Source organism: Siniperca chuatsi, linkage group LG10, assembly GCF_020085105.1.
Source record: "Siniperca chuatsi isolate FFG_IHB_CAS linkage group LG10, ASM2008510v1, whole genome shotgun sequence".
Lineage (NCBI taxonomy): Eukaryota > Metazoa > Chordata > Actinopteri > Centrarchiformes > Sinipercidae > Siniperca > Siniperca chuatsi.
In genome coordinates, this window is record NC_058051.1 from 947,981 (window position 1) to 973,001 (window position 25,021).

Here is a 25,021-nt window from a genome sequence, read left to right on the forward strand (position 1 = left end):
TGTACGTCTGCAGATAATGTGGCAGACCTGGAAAGACAGAGGGTATTACTCCTTTCCTAATCCGTGAGTCCATCTATCACAGACACATTCTTCCCCCGTCTCGGGATGTACGACACCGCTGTGTGCGTTTTTGTGAACGCGAAGAGGGACGAGAAGATCGCTCTCCGTCTGGCCCGAAGCAGCTGCGGGGGAAGCTCCGGCTTATTTTTGCGGCTCGTTCCAACCAGGGCCACCTTCCTCTTCAGCAGCTCCTCAGCAAGTGACTGTGTTCCCCTGGAGCCCCTCCGTCACCTCCAGGACAACCCGCTTGCCCTGCTTCACCTCCGGGGCAGCACCAGACGGTGTCCCGGTGTAAATTTGCATCCTCCAGGCACAGGATGTTCCGACGTCGCAGGCGACCCGAGTTTTTATGCCATATCTGGCCGGTTTGTTTGGCACGAACTGCCGGAACCCACAGCGGCCTGAATGGTACCAGCCGTTCATCCACGCAGATGTCCCGGCCCGGGCTGAAAAGTAGGGAGAGACGCCGTTTCTCCATCTCGTCGGTCGGATATGAAATGACTAGTCCCCCCCAAGCTCCTTATATTTATAGGTTTGGCTGCGACAGCACCTGTATAAACTCGCTGAGGAACGAATTTATACATCGAAGTCAAGCTCACGTTTTACCTCTGTACACCAAAGACAAAATAATAACGTGAACCACCTGCTCCTGGCTTATAGGATCATGCTATACAGCCCCCATTGAGTTTGAAGGCCTGCACGTGCACGTGTGTGCATGTGTATGAGTGGGTGGATGGGATTAAATGCACACACACACACACCACTCTCCGACATCCATATCATTACACACACATCATTTCCGTTTCAAACGTACGCTGTATTGGTTCCATTAAACAAGATCAACGCAGCTACAGGAAATCAGGAAAATAGCATGTGTTTCCCCTACAGGCCAAACATGGGCGAGTGGCGCCATCTGGTGGAAAACAGTAAAGAGTTATAACTTTGAAGCCAGGAGCCCTGCAGCCTGATATCATAGATTGCATTACGTTTTAACAGCCATGGGATCAAAAATTGAGGTTTTAACGGGTTTCAGTGGGGACAGAAATGTCCTTAACATGCTGTAAATTCAGTACACAATGAATGTATTATATACTCATTATAGGCTCTGAGGATTAAAAAAAAAAAAGAAAGAAAATTCTATAAAAACTTCATGCCATATGCATTAACACAGCCATAATGATTGAAAAATGAAAAAGACCAAAATGTCCCTAAAGGTCCAGTATCTTAATTCTGGTGACATAAATATAAGAGTCTTTTTAATTACAAATGCACTTATTTATTACAACCACCCTACCTCAACTACTACGTCCTCGATCACTTCTTCAGCTGTTTCTTCTTCTCCTGCTGCCGTTCTGCCCATTAAAAACAACGAGTTATAAATATGCGTTTAACATACTACCACTGGTGTAAAGGGATGGACTGGAAGTCGGTGCATGAATTAGATGTTGCTGAAACTAAGTCCAGTATATCACTTGTAAAATGGCTATAATTCATTTGTTTGATATGACCTGAACTCAACTAATCTACTGGTGTTATTAGCTACGCTGATCGATCGATGGAGCTTGGTGCCTTTTGAAGTAAAGTTTGTAATAACTACAGTACCCCTGTTTCATGTAATACTTTGTGATACTTTGCGAGCAGTTTTGAATGATTTCAGCATACGATGGGGATGTATGGCTTCCTAACGCTCGGAGAGAGCAGGAAGAGTATTTACAGAAGAAACGCATTGTAGGTTTCGGTCTTTTCAGATGTTGACAATAAGGGAATTAAATCCATTTAAAGAATCCATACTTGTAAGGACGACAACTTCAGGGCTCGACACTAACTCTCTGAGACACTCGTCCTTAGGATAAGGACATTTACCTTTCACTTGTCCAGGTAAAAGAGACAATTTACTTGTTTCATGTTGTTTGCCAATGCAGAAATGCAAGAAACAAACGGTTGAAAGCATCCAAACAGTGGGAACATATACATCTTTCAATTTGTGTATTTTATTAAAGTGGCCATTTTGTAGTTATTAAGCGCTGCCTTATCTTTAGAGCTAACTTCATATAAATATATATAAATGTAAAGCTAATGAAAGTGTAACAACTAACCCCGTAAGGACAACTAAACCCATCAGATGAGGTGAAGCGGGGGAAAGAAAACTCCATGTGACGCTGCGCAGATACTGCAAGAAACTACAAAACAGCAGCGGTGAGCAAACAGCAGCCTGTGGGCCAAGTCTGGTGAAAGCTGAAGTTTTCCCGTTCATTGTTCAAAACATTTACATGATTTTCCATGAATCCACCGCAGATAAGAATGTAAATACAAGGCTTGTATATTGCTTTATAGTTTCTAATGTATCTTTTGGCTCAAAAAGTTAGTGTATATCTTTTGGGGGAGATCTGGACTGCTCTGCTAAATTTCCTGTATTTCTGTTCATGAAAAGGAGGTTTTGGTTATTTGTCTGTCGCAAATAAGAAAGAAACAAAAGAATTAAAAAAGGAAGAATGAAAGCGAGCAAGACAGACTTACAGAAAGAAACCAACAAACACAAAAGGCTTCCAGCCGTCGGGGCCCGGATGCCCAAAGATCAGAGACTGTAGGCACGTGGACTCAAAAACTAGTCTTTATTTGAAATGATTTTCCTGCTCGTCAGTGACGGACTGTGGCCACGGACTGAGAACCAACACGGGGAAGTGAAGTCTCTCATTCTGCCAGTGTTTCACAGAGTAGCAGCAACATAACCAGACAGTGATTCACACATTAGTACATAATTATTTAAAACCACACTGACACAGGACATAAAACACACAGTGCAACGTTCACATCTTTTCCTATGTACTCCTTTATATACACCCCGGCTCCCACGACGAGAGCTAGTGTTTCCTTGCCTTTTCCCTTTTCTTCTTCTCTTGGTATTCAACGATCTTTGTGTGAAATATTCCTGCAGGACAAACAAGAGGAGCTCGAATCAGTGCACAATATGAAATGGTTCTGAACGTGAGACTATTTAAGGTGACCGGATGTATTAAACTACATACAGCTAACGACTACAATGTGCGATGCAGGCTGCATTCGCCAAAGGAGAAAAAAAAAAGAAGTGATCTCAAAACGATCTTCATCCGAGTCGAGTCGAGTCTCGTAAGTGTGAGATCCGCGGCCTAAAGGACGTGGCTGTAGGAGGCGATGCTGCGAGTTGATGTGGCGGTTGGGTTCATTAAGAAAGGGAACACAACACAGAGAGATACTTGTGCTAAACCTTTACGCCGCTCTCATCCTTAAATCTGAAAGAAGTGGCAGTGGAAAGCGCTGTGTGCAGAGAGTCCCTGTGGAAACACTGAAGATTGGAATAATGATGTGCCGAGTCAGGCGTAACCCGCCGATATTAGCAGATATATTGTTGCTGGCGTGTGTCAGCTGATAAGTAACAAGACACTGCAGCACAGTCAAAGACGCTGTATCTCTGAGGTCATTTAGAAACACGGTCACCATTACGGAGTTGGTCCACCAGAGAGCGCTGACGAGTTGACTTTCACACTGTAAAATGTCCTTCAGTCACCGCCTTAAAGAGTATCAGCTGATCTATCCTTAGCAGATTTCTAAAAACTGTCCAATATCAATATCTGTAACAGCGTCCAGTGTCAGACTCTGGAGCTGACTGACACCTGGGCTGTCGCTGGGCTTGGCTTCTGATTGGTTAACTGGAAAAACATGGCGGATGCTCTGGAAACATTACTACACGCTCACTGCATACAGCGTGTACTCTACACTAATATTTATAGTATACCGTTTGTATGTAAGTATGTTTGTTTCTTGTTTGCTGAGAGGAAATGAAACAATAGTTTGAGTTGTCGGACGTCAGTCAGACTGTGACTTTGGAAGGTCGCTGCCAGTTAAACGTCACAAAGGTTTAATAGTTAGATTTTGTTGACGCTATTTGTTTTCCAGCTGTGAGCAGCTCCTCCATCTCATTTGGGCGTTGCATTGTGGGACAACAGCGTCCATCAACAGCACACTCAAATATCAGTGGTATGTAGTCTGGAGCCAGGCCACGAAGAGCCTTCAAAGTAATCAATAAGATCCTAAAATCAATCCTGAAACAAACCGGGAGCCGACGTAAAGAGGCTGAAACAGGCGTGATGCGGTCGCACCAGCTGCTCCTCCTCCTCTGGTCAGTCGAGTTCGAATCCTTGTTAACGAGGTTTTGATGAGGACAGGCGGCGGAGTTAATGTTTCCGTATTTAATGTCTGAGCTCTAAGAGATGCAGCGAGGCCCTGCAGAGATATCTGGACTGCAGTCCTGCAGGGGATCTGGACCTGGATCAGGTCTCTGTGTTGGATTACTCTGTGTGTGTGTGTGTGTGTGTGTGTGTGTGTGTGTGTGAGATGCGTTCCCCGCCCTCACCTTGCTGCGGTCCGGGCTGCTGCTCCACCTCCTGGATAAACATGTCAAACATCTGCGTCTGGATGAACTGCTTGACGAAGTGTCGCGTGGTCTTGGACTCAATGGCCTTGTAGAAACTTCTGTTTTCAAACACCCCGCCTCCAGCGCGGCCGCGTTTCACATACGAAGCGTAATGGCCGACTGTTTTCACAAAGAAGAGCAGGAAGGCTTCCGACACCACCCGGTTCAGCTCCTCCACCGCTGAAGGACAGGACAGGAAACATTTATATTGTGTGCCTTACTGAAACACCTGCGTTTGATTCTGCAGTTCACTCACTTGATGTCTTTTGTCTTTTACTCAGAGCCTCGAGTATTTCAGTTTTCAGCTTCGGGGGCAGAATAGACCTTTCATCACCAATCTGGAAAAGGAGCATTTTACACCAGTGTTTTAACAAATGGCTGTTTCCTGTTCAGTCATAACCAAAAGATTATTTTTATACTTACTGAAACAATGAAGGTCTCCTTTTTATCGTCGGACAAGTCGACCACCAGCAGCTGCGTCGCAGGGAGAGAGCAGAGAAACAGAGTAATGTTATTCAAATACACAAACCCTTTGCTGTTCTGTTGTGTCCTCCTCCACGGTGACTCACATCACTCTGGTCGGTGATCTGGTCCAGGAGGTGTTTCTGGACCCCCAGCAGGTAGGGGGTGGGTGCCATCACTACATCGATCAGGATCTCCGGGACAATGGAGATGAGGGTGTGCTGCCAGGTGAAGGGGTAAAGGAGGGCTGCTACTGCATGAATGATTTGGGACAATGTGCTGTAGGGAGACAAGAGAGCTGACGTCAGATCCGAAAGGTTCTGCTCGAGGTTTCTGCCTCTTAAAGGAAGTTTTTCCTTGCCGCTGTGGCCAAATGCTTGCTCATGGTGGGATTTGTTGGGTCTCTGTAATTAATATTATAAAGAGTTCGGTCTAGACCTGCTCTGTAGGAAAAGTGCAGTGAGATAACTTCTGTTGTGAGTTGGCGCTGTATAAATAAAATTGAATTTCGTCATTTCAGTTCCTCCTTGTTTTAGCTGCAAAGTTATTAAAGCACAGGTTCATTCAGTACCACCGCCATGCCAGCAACCTTTACATCTGGAGATCAGCCAATCACCTTTCAAAACTCTAATCTCTGAAGCGACAGCATTTTCCAAACTACGCATACACCGCAAGGTTTCTGATAAAAGCCAGTATTTAAATAATGTTGCAAATGAGGCTGATGACAACATTGAAAGGGGTCTGTACTAAAACTGTACTATAACAACTCACTGATTAATTCCAGTCACTTCCTGGAGAGCTTTCACAGTAAAAGCCTACTATGAAAGGGAGGGATTTTTCCCTTTTATCTGCTGGAAGGCTTTTAATGTGTAACGTGTGCACGAACAGCCGAGTTTGAGGAAGTGAGTTTGCATTAAACGGAGAACAAGGAAAATGAAGAATTCAGGAGAGTCTGGTTCTCTCTGCAGCTGAGGCACAGACAGTATGGCTGCGAGCTAGGTGAACGGCCGAGTTACTATTTCAAACATAGAGGCACATTACTCAACTTGTGCTTATTTCTAATACAGCTATGCAATAATTCAACGTTATTGTACTTTATACTGACTTTCAGGAATATCATTATGAGGATAAAATCTTATCATATGATACTGATCTACAAATGTCTGCCATGTGTAACTGGCAGCCAATCAGATGAGCTCATGCTGTCACGCAGAAATGTCCTCTGGATGCTACGAACTCTTTTCTCCGTTCTGCTATTTTAATATGCCGGCTTTGTTTTTTGAAGGGTGAAAATTTGCATGTGAATGTATTTAAATGCGTATATGTATCCATGAAATTAATATCTTTTCAGTCAATAACTTTGTCTTTACAGACATGCAGCAAAACTATTTTGTCTTGTTTTTTTTAAGTCACTCCAACGTCTGTGAACAGTTTTCCCTCAGCTAATTTTTACTATTGTGGAAACAGATGAAGACAATATGGTATCTGTTACCACAGATCAGTCATAACCGAGCTGCAGACATGTTTTCCATCTGCTGTGAAACACAATATCAGAGACGTGGCTGCTGAAGAACTTTTAATCATCGATTAATCTGATTTATTTTAGAAACTAAAGTCAGAAAACGGTGATAAATGTCCATCACAGTTTCCCAGAGCCCGCGGTGACTCTTCACGTGTCTTGTTTTGTCAGACCAACAGTCCAAAACTAAAAAGATAACAACTTTTTTAGTGTTGAAAGTCTTCTATACTTCTTTCATTCGGTAGGTTCTAACGTTTGCTGCGACGCGTCGGTTTGGTAATCTCAGCGTGGAAAACAAAAACGATCTCGTATCCAGTCAGAGCCACAGAGAGCTCAGGGGGCCTCGCTGGACTCCCAGCAGCCTCCCACAGAGACTTTAGTCTGCTTCCATCAGATTTGACCCGTCTAGAGCCGACACAAACAGATACACGAGGTCTTTCATTTGTCCCGTTGGTGTCTCTGATGGTGACGTTAACCTGCGTACAGACTGCTGTTTCTATTCACCGTTTGTGTCGTATAATACCTCAGTTCATCAGCGATGAAAATGATCCGTCTCTCCAGGACGGCGGCAGCAAACACCTGTAACACCTCCTCGTCCGTCAGGCAGCCGAAGAGCGTGGCGAAGTCTACGTGTTCCAGCCAGGAGTCCAACGGCCGGGTCAGCCTGATGATCTAGTGGAGAGCCACCACTGTCACAAACATGTCAACAGGGGTACCAGCACGTCGTCACTCAACTAACAAGTCCCTGGCTTTCAGCTCCTCCCACACCGCCGCCTCGGGTTCTAAGAAATACCTTATTTAAAGGTGGGGGTGAGATGCAGGTTCGTTTTAGGGCTTTTCATGGTTCGTTCCCTCCACTTTACATTATTGTTCAGATTTAGAACAGCGCCCTTCCTGCCATCATGAACCAGGGTCTTTACATAGCCAGAGAACCGAATCTTTGTCCCGGCTTCACCCCGAGGGCTGGTCACAGCAAGTAAACACAAACAATGGCCAGCATCAGTGAATACCTGAGATGACTGAGAGCTGTTGAAACATGGTATGCGGCCTGATGGGAGAAGCGTTTGATTTCTGCTGTGAGGTAAAGGTTGGGTAATACGGGACAGGTTCAGACACATCTCCACACAAACACACCCTCCTGGAGCGCTGTATAAAGGCACTGGGTTACCAGAGTAAGCCCGACTGCCTCTGCACTCTCGTTTCTCAGTTCGGAGGAGCCGAGGCCGTGCTGTGTACAGTAATAACGTTCAGTCTGTCTGCTTAATGTTTTCCTCCCGTGTCACTGAATGTAGTCCTACTTTGTCCCAGCTGACTGGCAGATATCCCCCGTGGAGGGAGATCCCACCTGCTCTCGTCATTTTAGGCCGTCTGAAATCTCCGAAACACGTGTATCCTGTCTAGATTTCAGAGAGCCAAACTTTGGAGATCTTTTTCAAGCTGAAATTTAAAGGAAAACTATGGTTTATTACAATCTGGCTAGTATTTTAGTAGTACTCCAGGTTTCTGCAAGTTAAATTTAAGACTTTTTAATGCAACATAGAATAAAATGTAATACCTGCTTCGCTGTCACACCGGCCAAAGTATAAAAGTTTGACAGAAAACCAGAAGGGACGATGTGGCCAAAGAATTATTTATTGTCTAACTTCTGTTTTCAGTACTTTCCAGCAGTATATAACAATAATTCCTAAAAATATAACGAACCAATTAAAAGTGATTCATTCATTAAAGTTAATTTAAGTTTATGCTCAAATCAACACTTGCAAATGATGAGCTTGCTAGCTGCAGTGGCCACAGTGTTCGACTGAAACAGGACTGAACATCCTCCTGCAGCTCAGTCCGCTGTCTCAACAATCCCACGGTTCGTTCAGAGGTGGGGAACGTCTGACAACATGTCAGGACCGACATAACTGGGACGGATGTTTACGACAGACAGTCTGGGTGATTCATTTTCTCCTCCACATACGTTCGTCTAACCTGCAGGTTTGTTAGAGACGTTCAGAAAATAACACGCTATCGTAGTTTGGACTGACCTCAGTGCCCGACTCAGGAATGAAGCTCTTAATCTCCACTGTGTTTCCCGGAGCTGGGAATGAAGCCTCCCTCAGCTTCTGCATGAATGGGTAGATCATGGCCATGGAGATCTGCCGCCGCTTCTCCACCTCGTCAAATATCTACACACACACACTCACACACACACACAGTCATGATACAGCACCAATAAATACTAATATAACCCAACTCATTCTTTAGAGATTCTCCTGCTTTCTTAAACAAAAGCCAGAATTTGCACAACTTTCTTTTTAGGTAGTGCCGTGAAACAGAAGTACACTAACAGAGCTGTATGTAAGAAAAGGTTCAGCTTCAGCTCAATGAGCACGCGCTCGTTAACAAAAGTGCGACAGACGGCAGTTGTGAAGTCTGAGTATTGTAACTCAAAGTACAGAGCGGGATTTGATTTGCATCTGATTTATTCAGTTAATTGTTCGATTATAATGTCTGTAACTTTTATTTCCCAACATCTGAAGGCTGTTTCGAATCCTCACCCACTCTGCCAGGAATACAGTTCTGGGGGGGAAATACTGAATCATTGTACAGCTCAGACAATCAATTATTCACAGCAGCTGTGCTCCCGTCGACCTTCAGGCTGCACTTAGTGCAAGTGACACACATCGCTAAACAAACAGAAAACCACCTGACAACAGGTGTGTCCGCTTGTTGGAAATCAACGGGCGAGACGCCCTTGACACACTTACTGTTCTGTCAGTGTTAGGTCACCACCCAGCTCCTGTTACATACAATATACAGACCCATATAAATCAATAAATGCGTCAGTAGGATTTCTTTCTTTTTTTCCATTTGATAAAATATATTGATCCCTGCATTACATTTAGGTTACACCTGCACTTTGCTTGTATAGTCGCCTAGTAGGAGTTAGCTTGGAACAATGGGAATAATAATAATAATAATAATAATAATAATAATAAAACTTTATTTATAGAGCACTTATCAAAACAAAGTACAAAGTGCTTCACAACAAGAAAAATAAAATAACACAATGAATGACGAAATATAAGGAAATAAAACACATGAAATACAGAAAAGCAATAAAATAAACAGTAAAATAAACAGCCAGTTCAGGTATAGAATACGAAGCACTTTGCTCACTCTACAGTCAAAGAGTCAATATAATAGTAATAATGTAATAATTATAGTTCTTAAACTGACGCCGAATGATGGGCCTCTATACCTAGTTTGGCAAGTCGCCTTCTTCCAAAGAAGAACTGAACGCTGATGACGTTTCTGAAGGCAACGCCACAAACACAAAACATCGATGATTTGGTCACAAATTCACAATTTCGAGTTTCCAGTAGTTTTAAAATGACAGTTTGATATTTTGGAAATTCCCAATGTTTGGAGAGACGTTCAGTCACATTAAGAAATAAGATGAAAGACTGGCAGGAAGATTTCCTCACCTTGGAGAAGAGGCCGAAACAAGCCGCGGAGCTGATGATGCAGTAAGCCTCGGGCGGCCGAGCTCCTTTCCCTCCAGGCTGCGGGTCGGACAGTGAAAGGAGAGGACGGTTAATGAACATTAGAACGTGAGTCTAAATGAGGACACGGTGAAGACACCCTCAGTCTGCACACTGACCAGTAACCTCCTGCAGTATCCATTTCTTCTGCTGCCATCAATCTCAGTCAGAACAAAGGAGAAGGTCTCACTGGAAACAGACAAGGAAAACTCAGAACAGGGACGTACGCTGGTGTGCCCCGACCTGAACCCTGAACACAGAATGCAGGTAATCAGACCTGTGGTATTCTGTCAGAGGAGCCCAGTTGATGCCCTCTGGGAAACAAAAGAGAGTGATCGCCTTCAGCGTCTTCTCCTCCTCCTCCTTCTGAAACCTCGCCATCCCATCTCTCTGAAAGTGAACACACACACACACACACACACACACGTCTGTTCTTTAAAACAAATCCAGGTTTTCGTAGACAAACATATGAACGTCAGGTTTCCCTGCTTCACAGTAACAAAGTTCTCCTGCAGGAAACCTCAGTTCAAACATCTCGAGCAGATTATTTAGACTGATAAGCTGACCGTTTAGTTATTAATGGACCGAGTTATGGCACAAGCAAGAGCAGACCATGTTGTACCTGCACTGTGGGCCGCTGTAACCACCTGTTGATTGCCATGAAACTAGAGGCTAATGAGAGGTAACGGTTCCTATCTGTGTCATGGGGGTTAATGGTTATATGGATGCAATTTCGAGGGCTTAGTCCTGCAGCAGTGTGACACACGGAGATGTGAAACTCTCGAGTTACATTTTTACTTCTGAGAAACAATAAGCTTTTTATTTCAATGCCGTTTGTTGTAGTTTAAACCACCGTTCCCGACCACCAGCTTGATAATTAGCCAGTGCAGCTGTGGGACAGAGCACACAGCTTCGTCTTTCCCAAGTGGACCGCACGTGACCGCGATCTCTCTCGGGTTTACTGCTGCATGTACGTCCCACCATCAAACTGACCTTGGGAAACTGGTAGGTGATCTGAGGTTCGTAGCTGCTGCCGTCCTTGGTCTTCTTGAGGCTGACCACCACCAGATACTCAAAGAAGTACTGACCGCTGACGCAGCGCTGCTGCCTGGATGTGTCTGCCACCACCGGGTCCAGCGGCTCTGTGGGCTCAGCGTCTTTGACTTCTGCACAGAAATGTAGAAATACATTGCGCTTTAGCACGCAGGGTTACCACTGTGATCCGGATGGAAAGGTTTCCAGGCCTGAGACCTGGAACGGTTACTGTCTGAGAGCCTGGAGGAAAGGAGAGGCGCTAACTTTGGACGAGATGGTGGACAGAGCCAGGTGAAGTTCAGACGAGCTGTGGCTAAATCACTCTAAAGAGACGAGCGTTGTCCTAAAAATCTAACGTGTTTAAAATGATGCGACCTGATCAGAATCAATAAAGACCATTCTCTGTCTGGCCTTGGACTCGGTCAGCTTGGTCTGATCGCCATATTGTATGTAATCGATTGTAAAGTGTCTCCCGACGTTAAAAGCGTCACCAGAGGCTGCACTTCCTCAGAAAGTCTCACACACAATGTGCATCCCACCATAATGACTGTTGACCCAAAGTTATGCATTGTACGTTGGTAACGGCACAGTTTGCAGTGTGGCTGGTGAAAGGAAGTAACCACTGCAGTGAAGGTAATATTATAACGAAGTAAGGGAGGAGGCCGCTGCTGTCTATAGCCACTATGCTGTCGTTATATTTCTCCTCTGTTTGGATGGAATCTGTCGTTCTACTGAATTATTTATTCACAGCATCCAACAAATGTTTGCCTACAGGCGCTGGCCCTGACGCCTCTACCTGCTGCTCAGTTCAGAGTCCGTCATTCACCGGCCCAGCTTCGGCCCGTCTCCTTCACAGGCCGCCAGCCTGCTCATGTGTTCTCTGCTGCATTCCTCCCTTTTTGTCTCAAATAAAAGCGCCCCAGCAGAGGCTTTCTTCTCAGCTCGCCAGCCTTGTGTGGCCGTGTGTTTTAGGCCTGCTGGTGCAAAGTTTGATGATCATTAGGTTTCATTTGCCTTGGCTGTCCCTTTTGGTACGAACAGTAGATGGTTGCCACACTGACAGAGCTGCTTGTGAGAATGCGTTAACATGATACTGGTCTCTATGTGTTGTCCCAGTGACATCTGTAACAATCCAGATGTCAGACAGTTGCTTTTACACTGAGCGACCCGAGCAACGGAAACCACTGCACAGTGGAGTTAAATCCACAGGGGCCAAGCATCTGAAACGATTCATGTAAAAGTCATGTTCAGATTCATTCTTTATTGTCCTCTATAGCGGAAATTTGTTTTCACACTCTGTACACAAATATAACATTCAACACAAGGTATAACATTACAACAACACAAGTCTATTACAGTGTCCCCAGGCTATTTAAAGCAGTTACAGCTGAGGGCACGAAACTCCTCCTGAAGCGAGTTTTTTGTTGCAGATTTGTTGTCTGTTTGTTTCTGTGGCCAGAGTTGAGGGGGTGGCAGCCCCCCCTTATTATTCTCCATCTTACTCCTCTGGGGGTAATCATGTTTGAAGTTTTGGAAATACAGTTCCCATGATGCTTCGGGGGATCTAAACAGGAAGTATAATGGAGACAGTAATTTACGCTGTGGGCTCCTGTCTGCAGTGGACGCGTGGACGGACAGACAGCCGTCTCTGGATCACTGTGAGACTGAAGGAAACTTTCTCAGGCAGGTTCTGCAGTTAGGTTAGGTTCTTCTATGATTTCTAAGCTGGGTTCAACTCACAGTGTCTTTGCTTCATGTCTCTCCCTCCACGCCCCCCTTCAACTCTCCTGCGGCCCCCTGGGGAGACGCCTCACAGTTTGAAACCCTGCACTAGAAGCAACAACAAGTCATTTAACCAGTACGTCCTGTGCCGTGACAGCGAGGAAGATGTCATGTTAGCCAAATGGAAAGCACCTCGTGTCTGCTGCAGCTAACTCTGTTTGTAAGACCTGTTCAGTATCTTTTCAGAAGAGCAATTCTACTCCCGACCAGAAAATATCAGAAGCCGTGTGAGCCCTAATCCCGATGTGACCAAACACCCAGCACCTCTCTGGTCTGACTGGGCACTAAGGTAACAGTGAACGACAGAGTGGAAGTACTTGCAGCACGAACAAGTGAATAATTTCCTTTGCTGTGGTAACGTACGGTAATACTCACTATCTCTCTTGCCTCTGCGGAAGGAGGACCACATGGCACTAAACCTCTTGAGGGCCCCTTGTCGTCCATCTTCATCTTCACCTGATGGGGAAACAAAACCAGCAGCTGCTCAATACTGAAACCTTCACACAACAACATTAGCTTCCCCTGCTAGCTTAACGGCGGTTGGTAGTATTCTGGCTGACACTAGTACACACCGAGCTCACAGATCAAACATGGAGGAGAGGTCACGCTGCAGAAACAAAGTGTCCACTACAAACTTTAGTGCCACATTTCAAGCCTGCAGGCGCAGGGTTTTAATCCTCAGGAGGGTCCACTCCTGTTGGACTAATTAGACGTAAAATGACGAATTCCAATTATGAAACCTTTATTTGACCCTCCAAGGTAACACGAGTTACTGCAGCTACTGTACTTACTGTGTTTCCCAGCGACGTCAGGGATGAAGTTACCTTTGGGCTGCTCACCTGGACGACACAGAGAAAAGCTGGGTGATTAAACAGTTCTGAGACGGCTTCTTTCTGTTAGAGACCACTGTTACCCACATCACTTATAAAATACGCATTTCATCTTCTGTCTGCGTCCACGTCACAACCAGGAAGGCTCTGAAAGGCAGAGCTGACTTTGCAAAGCCAGGCTCGAATGAGTCCAACTACCTGAACACTCCAGTCTGGTTTATGAACTGCTCATTCCTGACTTTGAAATGTGAGTTTTCTGTCATAAATGCAGAGAACAAGATGTATAAGCTGCAGTTTTTTGATGAAGGTAAGATGTGTGACAAACAGCTTTGTAATGAAGTGCACATCTGGTTCTCCAGATGTAAGACAACATGTGTGTTTGGTACAGACCCCAACAGATGTCACATCATCGTGACCTAAAATAAATACAGTACAGCAGTACCTTCAGATTTACTTATTAGCTGTAATCTAAGCAGTCAAAAGCAAAGTTTAAAGTGCAGTTGGAAGCACACGTTGTGTCCGTAATACTGTGCAGATACTTGAAGCTGAAATAAACTGTACTAAATGTCACATGTAACGCTGCTCAAGTCTGAGGTGAAGCTAAGCCTGAAAACTAAACAGGCTGGATTTACTGAAGTAACGGCGCTGATATCACACGTACTGTGGCCGCAGCATCACGGCCATGTTTTAATATTAGATGCATGATTTCTCTGCATGGCTCTGGTTGCTGGATTTGGATCATTACAAGCGTTGATAACATCTCCCTGTTGCCTAACAAAAAAGGGTTTCGCAACACCGGTCTTTCCTATTAATCCTCTGTATACTCTGCAGCACCAACAGGCTGCTGAATCATTTGTTTACTTCAGACTGAGGGAAGAATTTTCATGCTTGTGCTGCATTCAGGTCATGTGGGAAAAACTGCTTTCTTCAGGAAAATGCTGTCAAACTCATCTTTCAGATGGTAAATAAAGCACACTAGGGAAAAGCTGTTAAGTACCATCTTAAATGTGCGATTCACCTTAGGCTTCGACCTGCTACCTTTTGGTTTTACAAACAAGGACACACTTCAAGTCTAGAGCATGAGCTGGCTTCATTACAAACAAAGAGAAAATTCCCCAACTCAAGACACCTTGTGAGAAACTGGCCCAAGTAAAAGTGTTAAGGCGTGATCGTGTTAGGTGAACTCGGGATCAGAAGTAAAACTTTCACATTGAAAGGTGCAGATCAATCCTACGACGCAGACGCAGAACAGTTCAGCAGCTCTAACGTCTGCATTTTCTGTTCATGTCGCAGCAAGGCATGATGGGAGAGGGGGAAACTGCGCTGACTGTCCGTTCTACTTTAATACAGTGACGTAAAAATGAAACACTGACTAAGTGAGTAAAGACACAGTACAGTATCAAACATGTATCCCTACATTATTACTTTACACCAGTGGCTGCAGCCAGTCTATCACCGGAACTACTTTCTACCAAAGAAGTAGTCCCTTTGAATACAGTGTGTTCTGGCTGTCCCGGGTAGCTGTGCCTCAGACAAAAACATTGTGGTGTTGTTATCCCAAACCTCTTATACTTTTTCCATTAAGTTTGTCTTACATATTATATTGGGGGGCATTTTTGCCTTTAATTGAAAGAGTATGGTCAAGAGGCAGACAGGAAATGTGGACAGAGAGAGAGGGGAGGACGAGATGCAACAAAGCCAGAATCCGTTGAGATCCCAGTCCCTCGGCCACCGCGGAGCCTTAATGGAGTCGTTTGACGTTTTGGGAAACACGCTCCTTCGCTTTCCTGCCGAGACGTCGATGAGAAGATCGATACCACTCTCATGTCTGTGTGGCTGCAAGGCTGCAGCCGGCAGCTGGTTAGCTTAGCTTAGCTTAGCATAAAGACTGGAGACAGGGGAAACAGCTAGCCCGGCTCTGTCCAAAGACAACTAAATCCACCTAATCCCTGATTAACAAGTTGTATCCCGTCTGTTTGATTTGTACAACAACCGAAGTGTAAAAAACCCCACGCTGTGCTTTTTCAGGGGGACGTGTGCCGGACGGTTTCCCGTCCGTGACGAGACTTCAGGAAGTGACTGGTTTCTGTCTTCTCATCGAACTCTCGGCGTATTTCCCACAAAGCCGAACTATTCCTTTAAGTCCTGCTGTCGGAAATCAATTAATTTTACATGACATTTGGTGTTTTTTCTTCCTGTAACGTGTTTAAACTCCAGACTGATTCAGGTGAAGGCATTACCATCCTTATATAGCCTATTACCAGTGTTTCCCCCCAGCGGAGAAAGGCCGGCTTTCTGTATGTGACTCTTAAGAAAGGCCTGGACCACCGCCGAGTTGCATGCATGCATAAGAGAAAATTATAAATAATTGATAAATGCTACATATTCTCTTAAAGTCGCTTGCAGGTTCCACTTAAGAACCAGTCTGTTAGAAGAAACAAAAAGACGCCTTGCTGCTGAATGCAATTCTTCAATGCTCTGGGCAGCACAGACAAACATCCATCCACCTCCATCCGCTGTATTGGGGTGGAGGCAGACTTTTTCAAAACACAGGCACATCAAACTATCAATAACTATATAAATATACTTATTTGTACTTGTAATACCGCAAGTGTGCAAAGCAACAAAAGCCCAGTTCTAATTGTCAGGACATTGCAGTTCAGACGGTTTGCTATAAAGGGGGCCGACACAGATCATCCCAGTGAGGACAAATATGGGCTGAACGTGTGTCCTCAGCGGAAAAAGAGATCCTGCTTAATGATTCACAGCGTTGAAGAGAAGACACAGACACCGGAGCTCTAATCCCGAGAGAATCGCTTTAAGACAAAACTGGTAACACTTTGCCACAAACTGCATTCCTGTTGGTTTGTGGTCGTCGCTGCAATGCTCGGTTAGCTGTCAGACACAGATCTCAGATTTATCACCCGCTCGTTAGGTCAAAGAGCTGAGCGAGCACACGCAGTTCGACTGAACGTGTCCTCCACGACCTACAGAGCAGGACTCCCACTGGACACTGTCCAGGTTTCACTTTCAATCTGGCTCACCTCCCTGGTTCCTGACAACAGTGTTTACTGAAGGCTCGAGTCCGGGACACGCTACCCCTGACAGGACAAGGTGTTTGCACTGTGTCAACAGCAACGGCAGGGTCTCCCCACCCAGCGCCTTGCAAGTTCTGCACCACTGTGCACCCAGTTGGCTGCAGAGAAACACAGCACCACCTCAGCTTGTAGGGTCTTTTGTTTTTTAAACTCTTGACATAAACAGTGAGCAGAGCAGGCTGCAGGCTTCGCCTCGCTGTGCTACTGCTGTTCAGCTGGGATGTGGGTGTAAATAACAGCCCTGCTCAGCCCCGAGGCTCCTGAGCATGTTGCACCATGCTGTCGGTGGCGCAGTCACTAAGGCCCAACGAAAACTGCCTGAATCCTGTTCCTGGGCTCGTTTTCTCTCAGAAAACCTGCAACCAAAAGATTTCCAATCAAAACCGTCAACTTATCTGTTTTTCTACCTGTCCATTCTCAACAGGTGACCCGTGTCTGTGTCCACCTCACCTATGTGTGATCAAAGTTAGTGGACTTCAAATATGCAAAGTGGTTTGGTATTACTGTTAACAACAGTGTCTCCGTCAAGTAATCCAACATCAACAAGTGGATCAGCTAAGAGTTGATGGACTAAGATCACGGACAGGTTTACAGGTATTAGGTTAGGCAACGTGCCTGTCACGGCCAAAAACCTGGTTCTGGATCGACACACATTGTTAACAAGTCGTTTCACAGGAATACCACGTCAATTTAAAGTCCAATACCCGCCTGCCGTGAAAGGAAAAACGCCGAACCGCATTAAGTAAACTGTGACTTTAATGCTGCCGTCCTGGTCGGTGGAGGCGCACATCTCGCTGCGCCACAGAGCGAGTCTCCGGGGTCCATTAGTCACTTCGGCTGGTCCACATGCCCCCGTGCTGCGCCCTGTGCCGCTTTATTCGCCCGCAGGACTTGACTACAACACATCCAGGTCGGGGCCAGCGGCTAATACAGAAGTCTGGTCGACTGTCGTTAGTTGACACCCGGATATACAAAGTGGGCACAACAACCTGCTCGAGGCAGGTCGACACCTCGCGCGTTCCGACAGGTATGACCAACAAAAACACCGTTCAACGCACGCTTTCTTTTTACCCACGTGCGCCCACTGCTGCCCTCTCAATCTGGACATCACATAAGCTGACATGAGTTAGTCGCATTGGGAACAGCGGCAGCTACTCACTCCATCTCTTCCTCCAGTCCGTCCGCCCCTTTCTCCTCTTCACCGCCGCTTCACTCATTCCTGCTTCCACAGACTCACCGCAGTCCTCCCAAACTCAGAGACGCAGCGGCACCTCGGGCTCTCCATGCCCGCACAGACACAGCATCCTGGCTCGCGCTCCCCACCGGTATCCGCGTGCCTCACACGCTGAAACAGCTCTGCTGGGCGCGCGCCCAGGCGTTGCTCTCCTGCATGTCACGTGCGAGAGCCGGCCCACGTTTGTTTATGATTTGTGAGCGCAGGCTTCACGGTCCGTAACGGCAGCAGCGTAACGCACACCGGAGCGGGACGCACCGAACACCGCGCGCTCCTTCCAGCTGTACCCCCGAGGCCGCAACCCGCAACCCGCACACCGGAACCTCCCCGCGGTCATCAGGCCCGCTGTGCACTGTACAGACTGCTGCGTGTCCAGCCGACTTTAACCGCTTTGTGTTGCGAAAAGTGATTTTTAAATACAATGCTTTGTCTTTATGATGATTATTATTATTTACCCTTTATGGGGGGGGGGGGGTTACCGTTTTGAATGAACAACTTCCGTACAAAAGGTTGCAGCGTGTCTGGATCTACACCCCCCCCACACACACACACACACACACACACACACACCAGGAAGTAATGTAGGATGACCAAATGACAACATTGTGAGATTATCGTGAGAAAATGTCTGCTTCACGTGGAAAAAGGCACGACTGCCTTGGTTTTTCAGTGCAATACGACAGATGAGCCATTGTTATTTTATCAGTCCTTGATAAAAACAACAATACTGAAACAATAATGCTGTGTGTTTCATTTACTCTGGAGAAATCTGAGCGTAGTAATGAAGGTCCACCTCCACCGGAGGCATGCGCGCTCCCGCGGCCCGGGGCACGCTTCCTATTACCCTGGCAGGACGCCGGGACTCACACTCCTCCAGAGTGTGCAGGCCACAGCAGCTTTTACTTCCCTGTTCCCTGTCAGAGAGCTGAATCACACTGAAGGACCTTTCACAATCAAGTCCACCACAGCAGAGTCCAGTAGCTGGCGGACCCCCCAACTAACTGTCAGCTGTCCCCCAGAGCACCAGTGACCAGCTGTGATCTGGACCTATAGCAGCTCTGCAGTGACTTAGTCTTACGCTTTCATAGAATAGGGGGACGTTGGACAGACACGTGGAACACTTTATAACTTTAGAGAGCCGCGGAAGACATTACTGGTTTCACGGGCCTGGCAGATCTTCTCATGACCAGTACGTTGACCTTGACGTGTGAAATCGGTGCCGCGCCCTTTTAATGATCTGGCCAGAGTGCCGTTTTTGCTCCAGGGGAAACAATGGTGATTATTTCTGAGCGTCTGAGTGTTATGTTGTAATGTAAAGGCTGATAATATCAGTTATGGCGTCACTTGCTGCTTGGTGTGTAGAAAAGTTGGGCCTATGTATTTTAAAATAAAAGTTTCTACCCCGGTCTCTCAGGTATTAGGTCCATGGCTTGGTGTGATAAGGATTATGGGTTGTGTTCACTGGCGCTGTTTGTCCAGTCCAGGAAGTGTTGTGTTCTTCACCTCACAGACGTGGTGTGCAGGTGTTTGGCGCCCACCAAAGCGCAGGACTTGGACGCCTGAGTCCGGGGGTTTGCGTCCTGCGTCCCACAAGCGGTTTAGGCTTCTAAGACACTTGGTTAGGGAAAGATTTTTGGCTCTGGTTAAACATTGACAAAGTACAACAAATCCTGTCTCGTGCTCCACCGTCTTCCCCTAACTTTAACAAACGTCGCTTCGGTGTCGTCACAAACATCATGCTTTAGTTGCCACAAGCAGCGGGGCGGTGGAGGCAGCTGCAGCAGCAAACGGCGTCGGCGTGAGCGTACCAGCAGAGGAAAGGTGTGTTCGGACAGAAAGCAGAGCACCTTTTCACCTTGCGTCTTCCCGCTGGCTTTGTATGCGTCTAAAAGTCCCTTTGCATCCTGTGCGAACACACCTGAATAGTGAGAAGTGTCAGGTCGTAAAGGCCAAACGGCGCACCTGTGTGAATATGATTGGACGTGACCAGTCAGCTGGTAGCCAGGCGGCTGATGAGTGAGCCAGTGAAACAGCTGATGCTGATCTGCTAATGCAAGCGTGACTTCAGCGCTCCGCCTTAAAGAAGGCTATGCTACAGTGAGCGTGCCACGCTTTGTCCACGTAAAGCTCACGTTGCCTTCATACATACCCGTGTTCGTCAGCTGGTCCTGCGTCCCGAACAGCTGCGAGGCATCTTCATCTGGGACTGACTCTAGGATTCAAAGTGAACAGATTAGCATTAAAAGCTGTCGGTGTTCTCCACGAGGGAACAGGCTGATCTGTCATGTTGTCGTATGAGACGTCTGTTATCACCATGGGAGACGTGAGACAGTGAGAGAAGCTGACTGACCGGGTCTGGTGACAGCATGACGCTTACCCTTTCTCGATGTCTCTCGTACGGATGAAAAAGACAGCAACCCTCTCCGCCGTGTGAATCCACCCTCATCGCCGCTGTTGTGCCTTTCTGCAGAAAAGACAGCCGTCAGTAAATAAAAGGCTAACTGCGATGCAGGTATGGTCTTTAATTCAATGAAGACATTTTACATCGCATGCGAACGTGTAACTGTCTGATCCGCTGTCTTACTTTTAATACGGAGAGATGAGAAGCTGAAACTCCTCCTTGTGTTTGGAGACAGCTGATGCTCCGAATTCTGACAGAAAAGGGAATAAAGACACATTTAAAGGAGATATAAAACTATGATTCCTAACGACTTTGGTGACGTTTCATCTACTGCCACAATCTTCACTCTTGGTCCAACGTGTCCTAACTAATGGTCGGCTTTCCAAGAAGTTTTCTAGAAAGTTCTCAGGGGATGAACCCTTTCCATTTTGACGACTTCAACTTCATACTGTCATGAAATTTCGTGTGGATGTTCACGGCGGACAGAGGATGAATCCCAGTGTTTTTCATAAACCCTTCGACCCTTCAGGCTGCGTATGCAACAGCTCCTCCAGATTAAAATGGCTTTTTCTGATCATCCGCCCTAATCAGCAGCACGACATTGTTTGTCTGTGCCTTCCAAAACCGTTACAAATCACACAAGTTTGATGATGTGACAACACTTTGGTTAGGTTTAGGCACAAAAACGACTTGTTTGGGGGTTAGAGAAACATCGTGGTTTGGGTTTAAATGACTCTTGGTTATAATAATAAACATGGTTAAGGTCCAGGAGTGGTCGTGGTTAAAAGAAAGCAGCGTTAACTGTTGGTAGGAAACAGGTCTCCTGTGTTAAAGTCCGATGTTTTGTGGACTCACACATCGACCCCGACCTCCTCGCTAGGTGGACCTCGCTGCTCGCGTCATAGTTACTACGGCCACTAGAGGGCGCTGTCACCTGAACGTAAACAGATGTTGTTTTGGGGCATTTCGATTCTGTTGTTTTTCTTGGGAGGACAACATAGACGGATGGATGGAGATGTCCCATTACATGATTTTCTCACCATCTCAGGTCAAACGATCTACTTTTTTCAGTAGATATCTGCGGGGCCAACGGGTTTTGCCGTGGTGGCGAGTCTCAAAGTAATCAGTGTAGCTTTAAACTCTTGTAAAGTGCTGCAACTTTGTAACTTGTACATTTCCACTTACTTTTTCATGGTAGTTACTAAGGGAAGTACAGACTCACACTGTCTAGTCTTAGAAACTCAAGAGCGTGTTTAGCCAAAGTCACCGATCCTTTCTGAATACTCAGCTGGAAGCTCATGCTGCATGTCCTGTATATGAGCATTATTGGTTCTGCATGGGAAGACACGGCCACTATTTATAGCCAACCAAAATGACAGGACATGACGATGCCCTATGGGAAAACTCCCCAGCAATATAAACCACCAGCGTACGAGTGGAATGCATCAAGGCGGGGCTAGCGGAGCATAGCGTAAAGCATTCGGAGCATTAGTTGGTTAAAGTAGTAACACGTTAGTGAAATTTACATATTTCAGTTTCTGAAAGCTTTGACATTTGCTCTTTAGTCAGTCATTGATCTTTCCTGGGAAAAATCCCCTGGCACAGGAAGCAATGAGTTTTATGTTTCTTGTTTGTTTTGAATAAATGAAACGGGCAGTGAGCACGAGCAGCGAAGGGAAAAGCAAGCAAGAGCGCCACCTACATTAAGTCAAAGCTCCTTAGGAGAGGAAAGATGCCGCAGTGCAGTGACGGAGAGCATCAGAAGACTTGCAGAGCAGCAGCGCAATCACTGCTCATCAAATATGGAGATTAAAAACACTCATAACAAGGAGCGGTCAGTACTAAAAACGTAACAGCTTCTGAATCAGACTGATGAACCCAGATGGCTGAAATGTACACATTCACTTACAGACGTGACTTTGATTGCTAGATAAAGTACTGTTACTACTAAACAAGCTCTGTTCCTCTGCTCTATGACTTCATGTGGTGGTGCGTAGGAAAGGTGACGTCGGTTTGTCTATTACACGCCAGCGGGGGGACACAGCTAGCCTGGCTACCCACCAGCACCTGCAGAGCTCACTGATTAACACGCATCTTCTTCAGTTTAATCTGTACACAAACTGAACTGTAGAATTGCATGTTGGAACTATTTCTTAACAAACAAACGTGTATCCATCTGCCCAGCACCTCAGTGCAGCGTGTCGGCGAGTTCCGGTTTTGCTTCGATGGTACCGAACCCGACAACCTCACTGTGACGACAAGACTTGGGGAAGCTCTGCACAGTTCCTGCGGCCGGCCGTTGTTTGTCAAGAAATAGTTGCAGCATTTTCACATTGTTTACGTAAGGGTTAAACATTCATGATACAGATGCTTTAGAGGTGTTTGGACAGAGCCATGCTAGCTTCCCCCCCCCCCTCCTGTCTGTATGCTAAGCTAGGCTAACCACCAGATTTATATATTGATCTTCCTCTTCATCTGACTCTCAGACAGAAAGCAGATAAGTAGATTTCCCACCACGTCGAGCTGTTCCTTCAGTTGGGGCCTACAGTGGGCCGACACACTGCTAACACCCCCGCCCCCAAACAAAACAAACAATGCCACTAGAATAAGACACTTTAATGACATACAAGCTCCACACATAGAGGCTTTAAATGAAACCAAACCCTGCTGTTGCCTCTAAAAAGCACATCAGACCTCCAAAAGGCAAATGCCACGTTAGGCCTCTGGCCAGTGGCCACTGAAGTGCTTTTAGGCCTGTGCACACATCCTTCCTCTGGCTTATCATTCGCTTCAAAGAACAGATGGCTTCAGGCGACTATCGAGACCGCGCCTGTAAGTACACAAACCTGATGTGATTTAACTCACAGTTATCTTATCTCTTCAACTTCAATAATGGAAGGCCATTGTATTCTCTGCTTTATTACCGCCTACGTTCTACTTTTACATGTAACACAAGTTTTACATTGGTGTATTGGTACTTTACAGAGTAGTACGTAAATAATCTGAGTACGTCTTCTACCACTGACAGCTGCCCCGGGGGCCCCAGACCCTCAGGGGGCCCCGGGGCTCTAGGTTCACTGTGTGCTGTTTGATTCATTTGTAACATTAAAAGCACCAGAGGTGGAAGAAGTATGCAGATCATTTACTTAGGGAAAAGTAGTACTACAACAATGTAAGGTAAAAGTCCTGCATTCGAAATCTTACTTGAGTAAAAGTACATAAGTATTAATAGTCAAATGTACTTAAAGTGTTCAAAATAAACGTACTTAATTATGTAGAATGGCCCTTTCGTAGCAGTGTAATCTGCAAAAAAATATAAAGACATTTCTGTCTGTAACTGAATCCTGAAAACCTTATTTTGCTGTGCAGTGTGAAAATTTCAACTTGTTTGGAATAAAAACATGTGAAACAATCTGGAAATGAGAGTCTGTGTCTTTTTCTGAAGGTGAGCACAGGAAGTTGCAGTAGCTGATAATTGAGGTTGCCAATATTTTGCTGCTACATTTCATGTCTCTACACATGATTACCCTAAAGTCAAAAAAACCTCCTCCCCTCCCCCCCTCCCTCCCCAGAATCAACATCAAAATGATGTGCACTCGTAATTGTTACCACAGGAAGTAAAAGTGATGTTGTCAAGATCAAAGTTCTCAATTCCTCCTGTCATGTGATATTCACAGGAAACTTCAGGTTCTCGGATGTTTAACGTCTTTAAATGTCACTGTGGAAGCCTTTTGTTCTGCTTTCCTAATCACCGCAGACTGTGCAGGATATTTTACTTTCATTTCTGATATATTTCAGATACTGATATGAATGAATAAAAACACAAAGAGCGTGATTAATGGAAGGAACACACTCACCACCTGTGCTTGCTCTGATGTCTTGTCCATTTGTCTTGGCTGAGCAGATGACAGAACTGTGTTTATCCACTGGATCCAGTGCTGACGTTATGCCTTTGTCATAACTTTGAACTGATTTCTTCTCGTCAATAAATACCTAGCTTAAAATGTTCCCTTCCACAGCAGGCAGTGCATCGAGCTGCTAACAGTAACGGTGAAGCAGCAAGTGCACGTGTATGAGGAAGTGCGCTTGTTTAAGAGTGCGGTTGACGGACTTCAGTCTCAAGCTTGGATTTCCTCTTTGAATGTTAAACCAAAGTACAGTGACGCTGGCGACACAATGTGTGTGTGTGTGTGTGTGTGTGTGTGTACTGTGCAGTGAAACCTGTTCATCAGCTTATGAAACCTGTTAGTCTGTGCTCTACTTCACTCTACTAACCTGAATCTGCTTGTGTTAGCAAACACAACAAACGGCTGGATGTGTCAAATCCTGGCTGAAGCTAACCAGAGGCTGCCGGGTCAAGTCAAGTTTATTTGTAGCTATAATTAGCTAAAATATCACATATAACGTCTCAGTGGGCTTTACAGCAACAGTTCCAGACTCAAGTTCTCTACGGAGAAGAGAAACCTCCTCCTGCCAAAACATGTAGCACATAAAAAAAAAAAGAAAAATGCAAGAATTGTCAGGAGACGCAATTCAAAGAGCGCTCCTGATGCTTTAACAGCTGGATGTGTAAGAAGGGACAAGGGTGAATTACAGAAATGAAATCAAGCTTGAATCATT

At 45.7% G+C, this 25,021-nt stretch overlaps 1 protein-coding gene across 3 annotated transcripts; it reads right to left on the reverse strand.

Moving 5' to 3' along the window:
- Positions 1-2,653: 2,653 nt before the first annotated feature.
- LOC122883749 (DENN domain-containing protein 2D-like) lies at positions 2,654-24,516 on the reverse strand. Of its 3 annotated transcripts, none has more exons than XM_044212865.1 (17): positions 24,259-24,516; positions 20,585-20,651; positions 20,378-20,464; positions 20,150-20,212; positions 13,630-13,677; positions 13,214-13,294; positions 11,015-11,187; positions 10,299-10,411; positions 10,141-10,210; positions 9,965-10,042; positions 8,522-8,662; positions 7,015-7,163; positions 5,080-5,251; positions 4,934-4,984; positions 4,767-4,848; positions 4,451-4,690; positions 2,654-2,989 (listed from the first exon to the last, which is right to left on the reverse strand). In XM_044212865.1, exons 1-17 carry the CDS (start codon positions 24,286-24,288, stop codon positions 2,922-2,924), a joined length of 1,713 nt encoding a protein of 570 aa, XP_044068800.1. In that variant the 5' UTR covers positions 24,289-24,516; the 3' UTR covers positions 2,654-2,921. The 3 variants fall into 3 exon arrangements, with proteins under 3 accessions (XP_044068800.1, XP_044068801.1, XP_044068802.1); XM_044212866.1 differs by having other exon boundaries at positions 11,015-11,184; positions 24,259-24,509; XM_044212867.1 differs by lacking the exons at positions 20,150-20,212; positions 20,378-20,464; positions 20,585-20,651; positions 24,259-24,516 and adding an exon at positions 17,926-18,355.
- Positions 24,517-25,021: the final 505 nt, after the last annotated feature.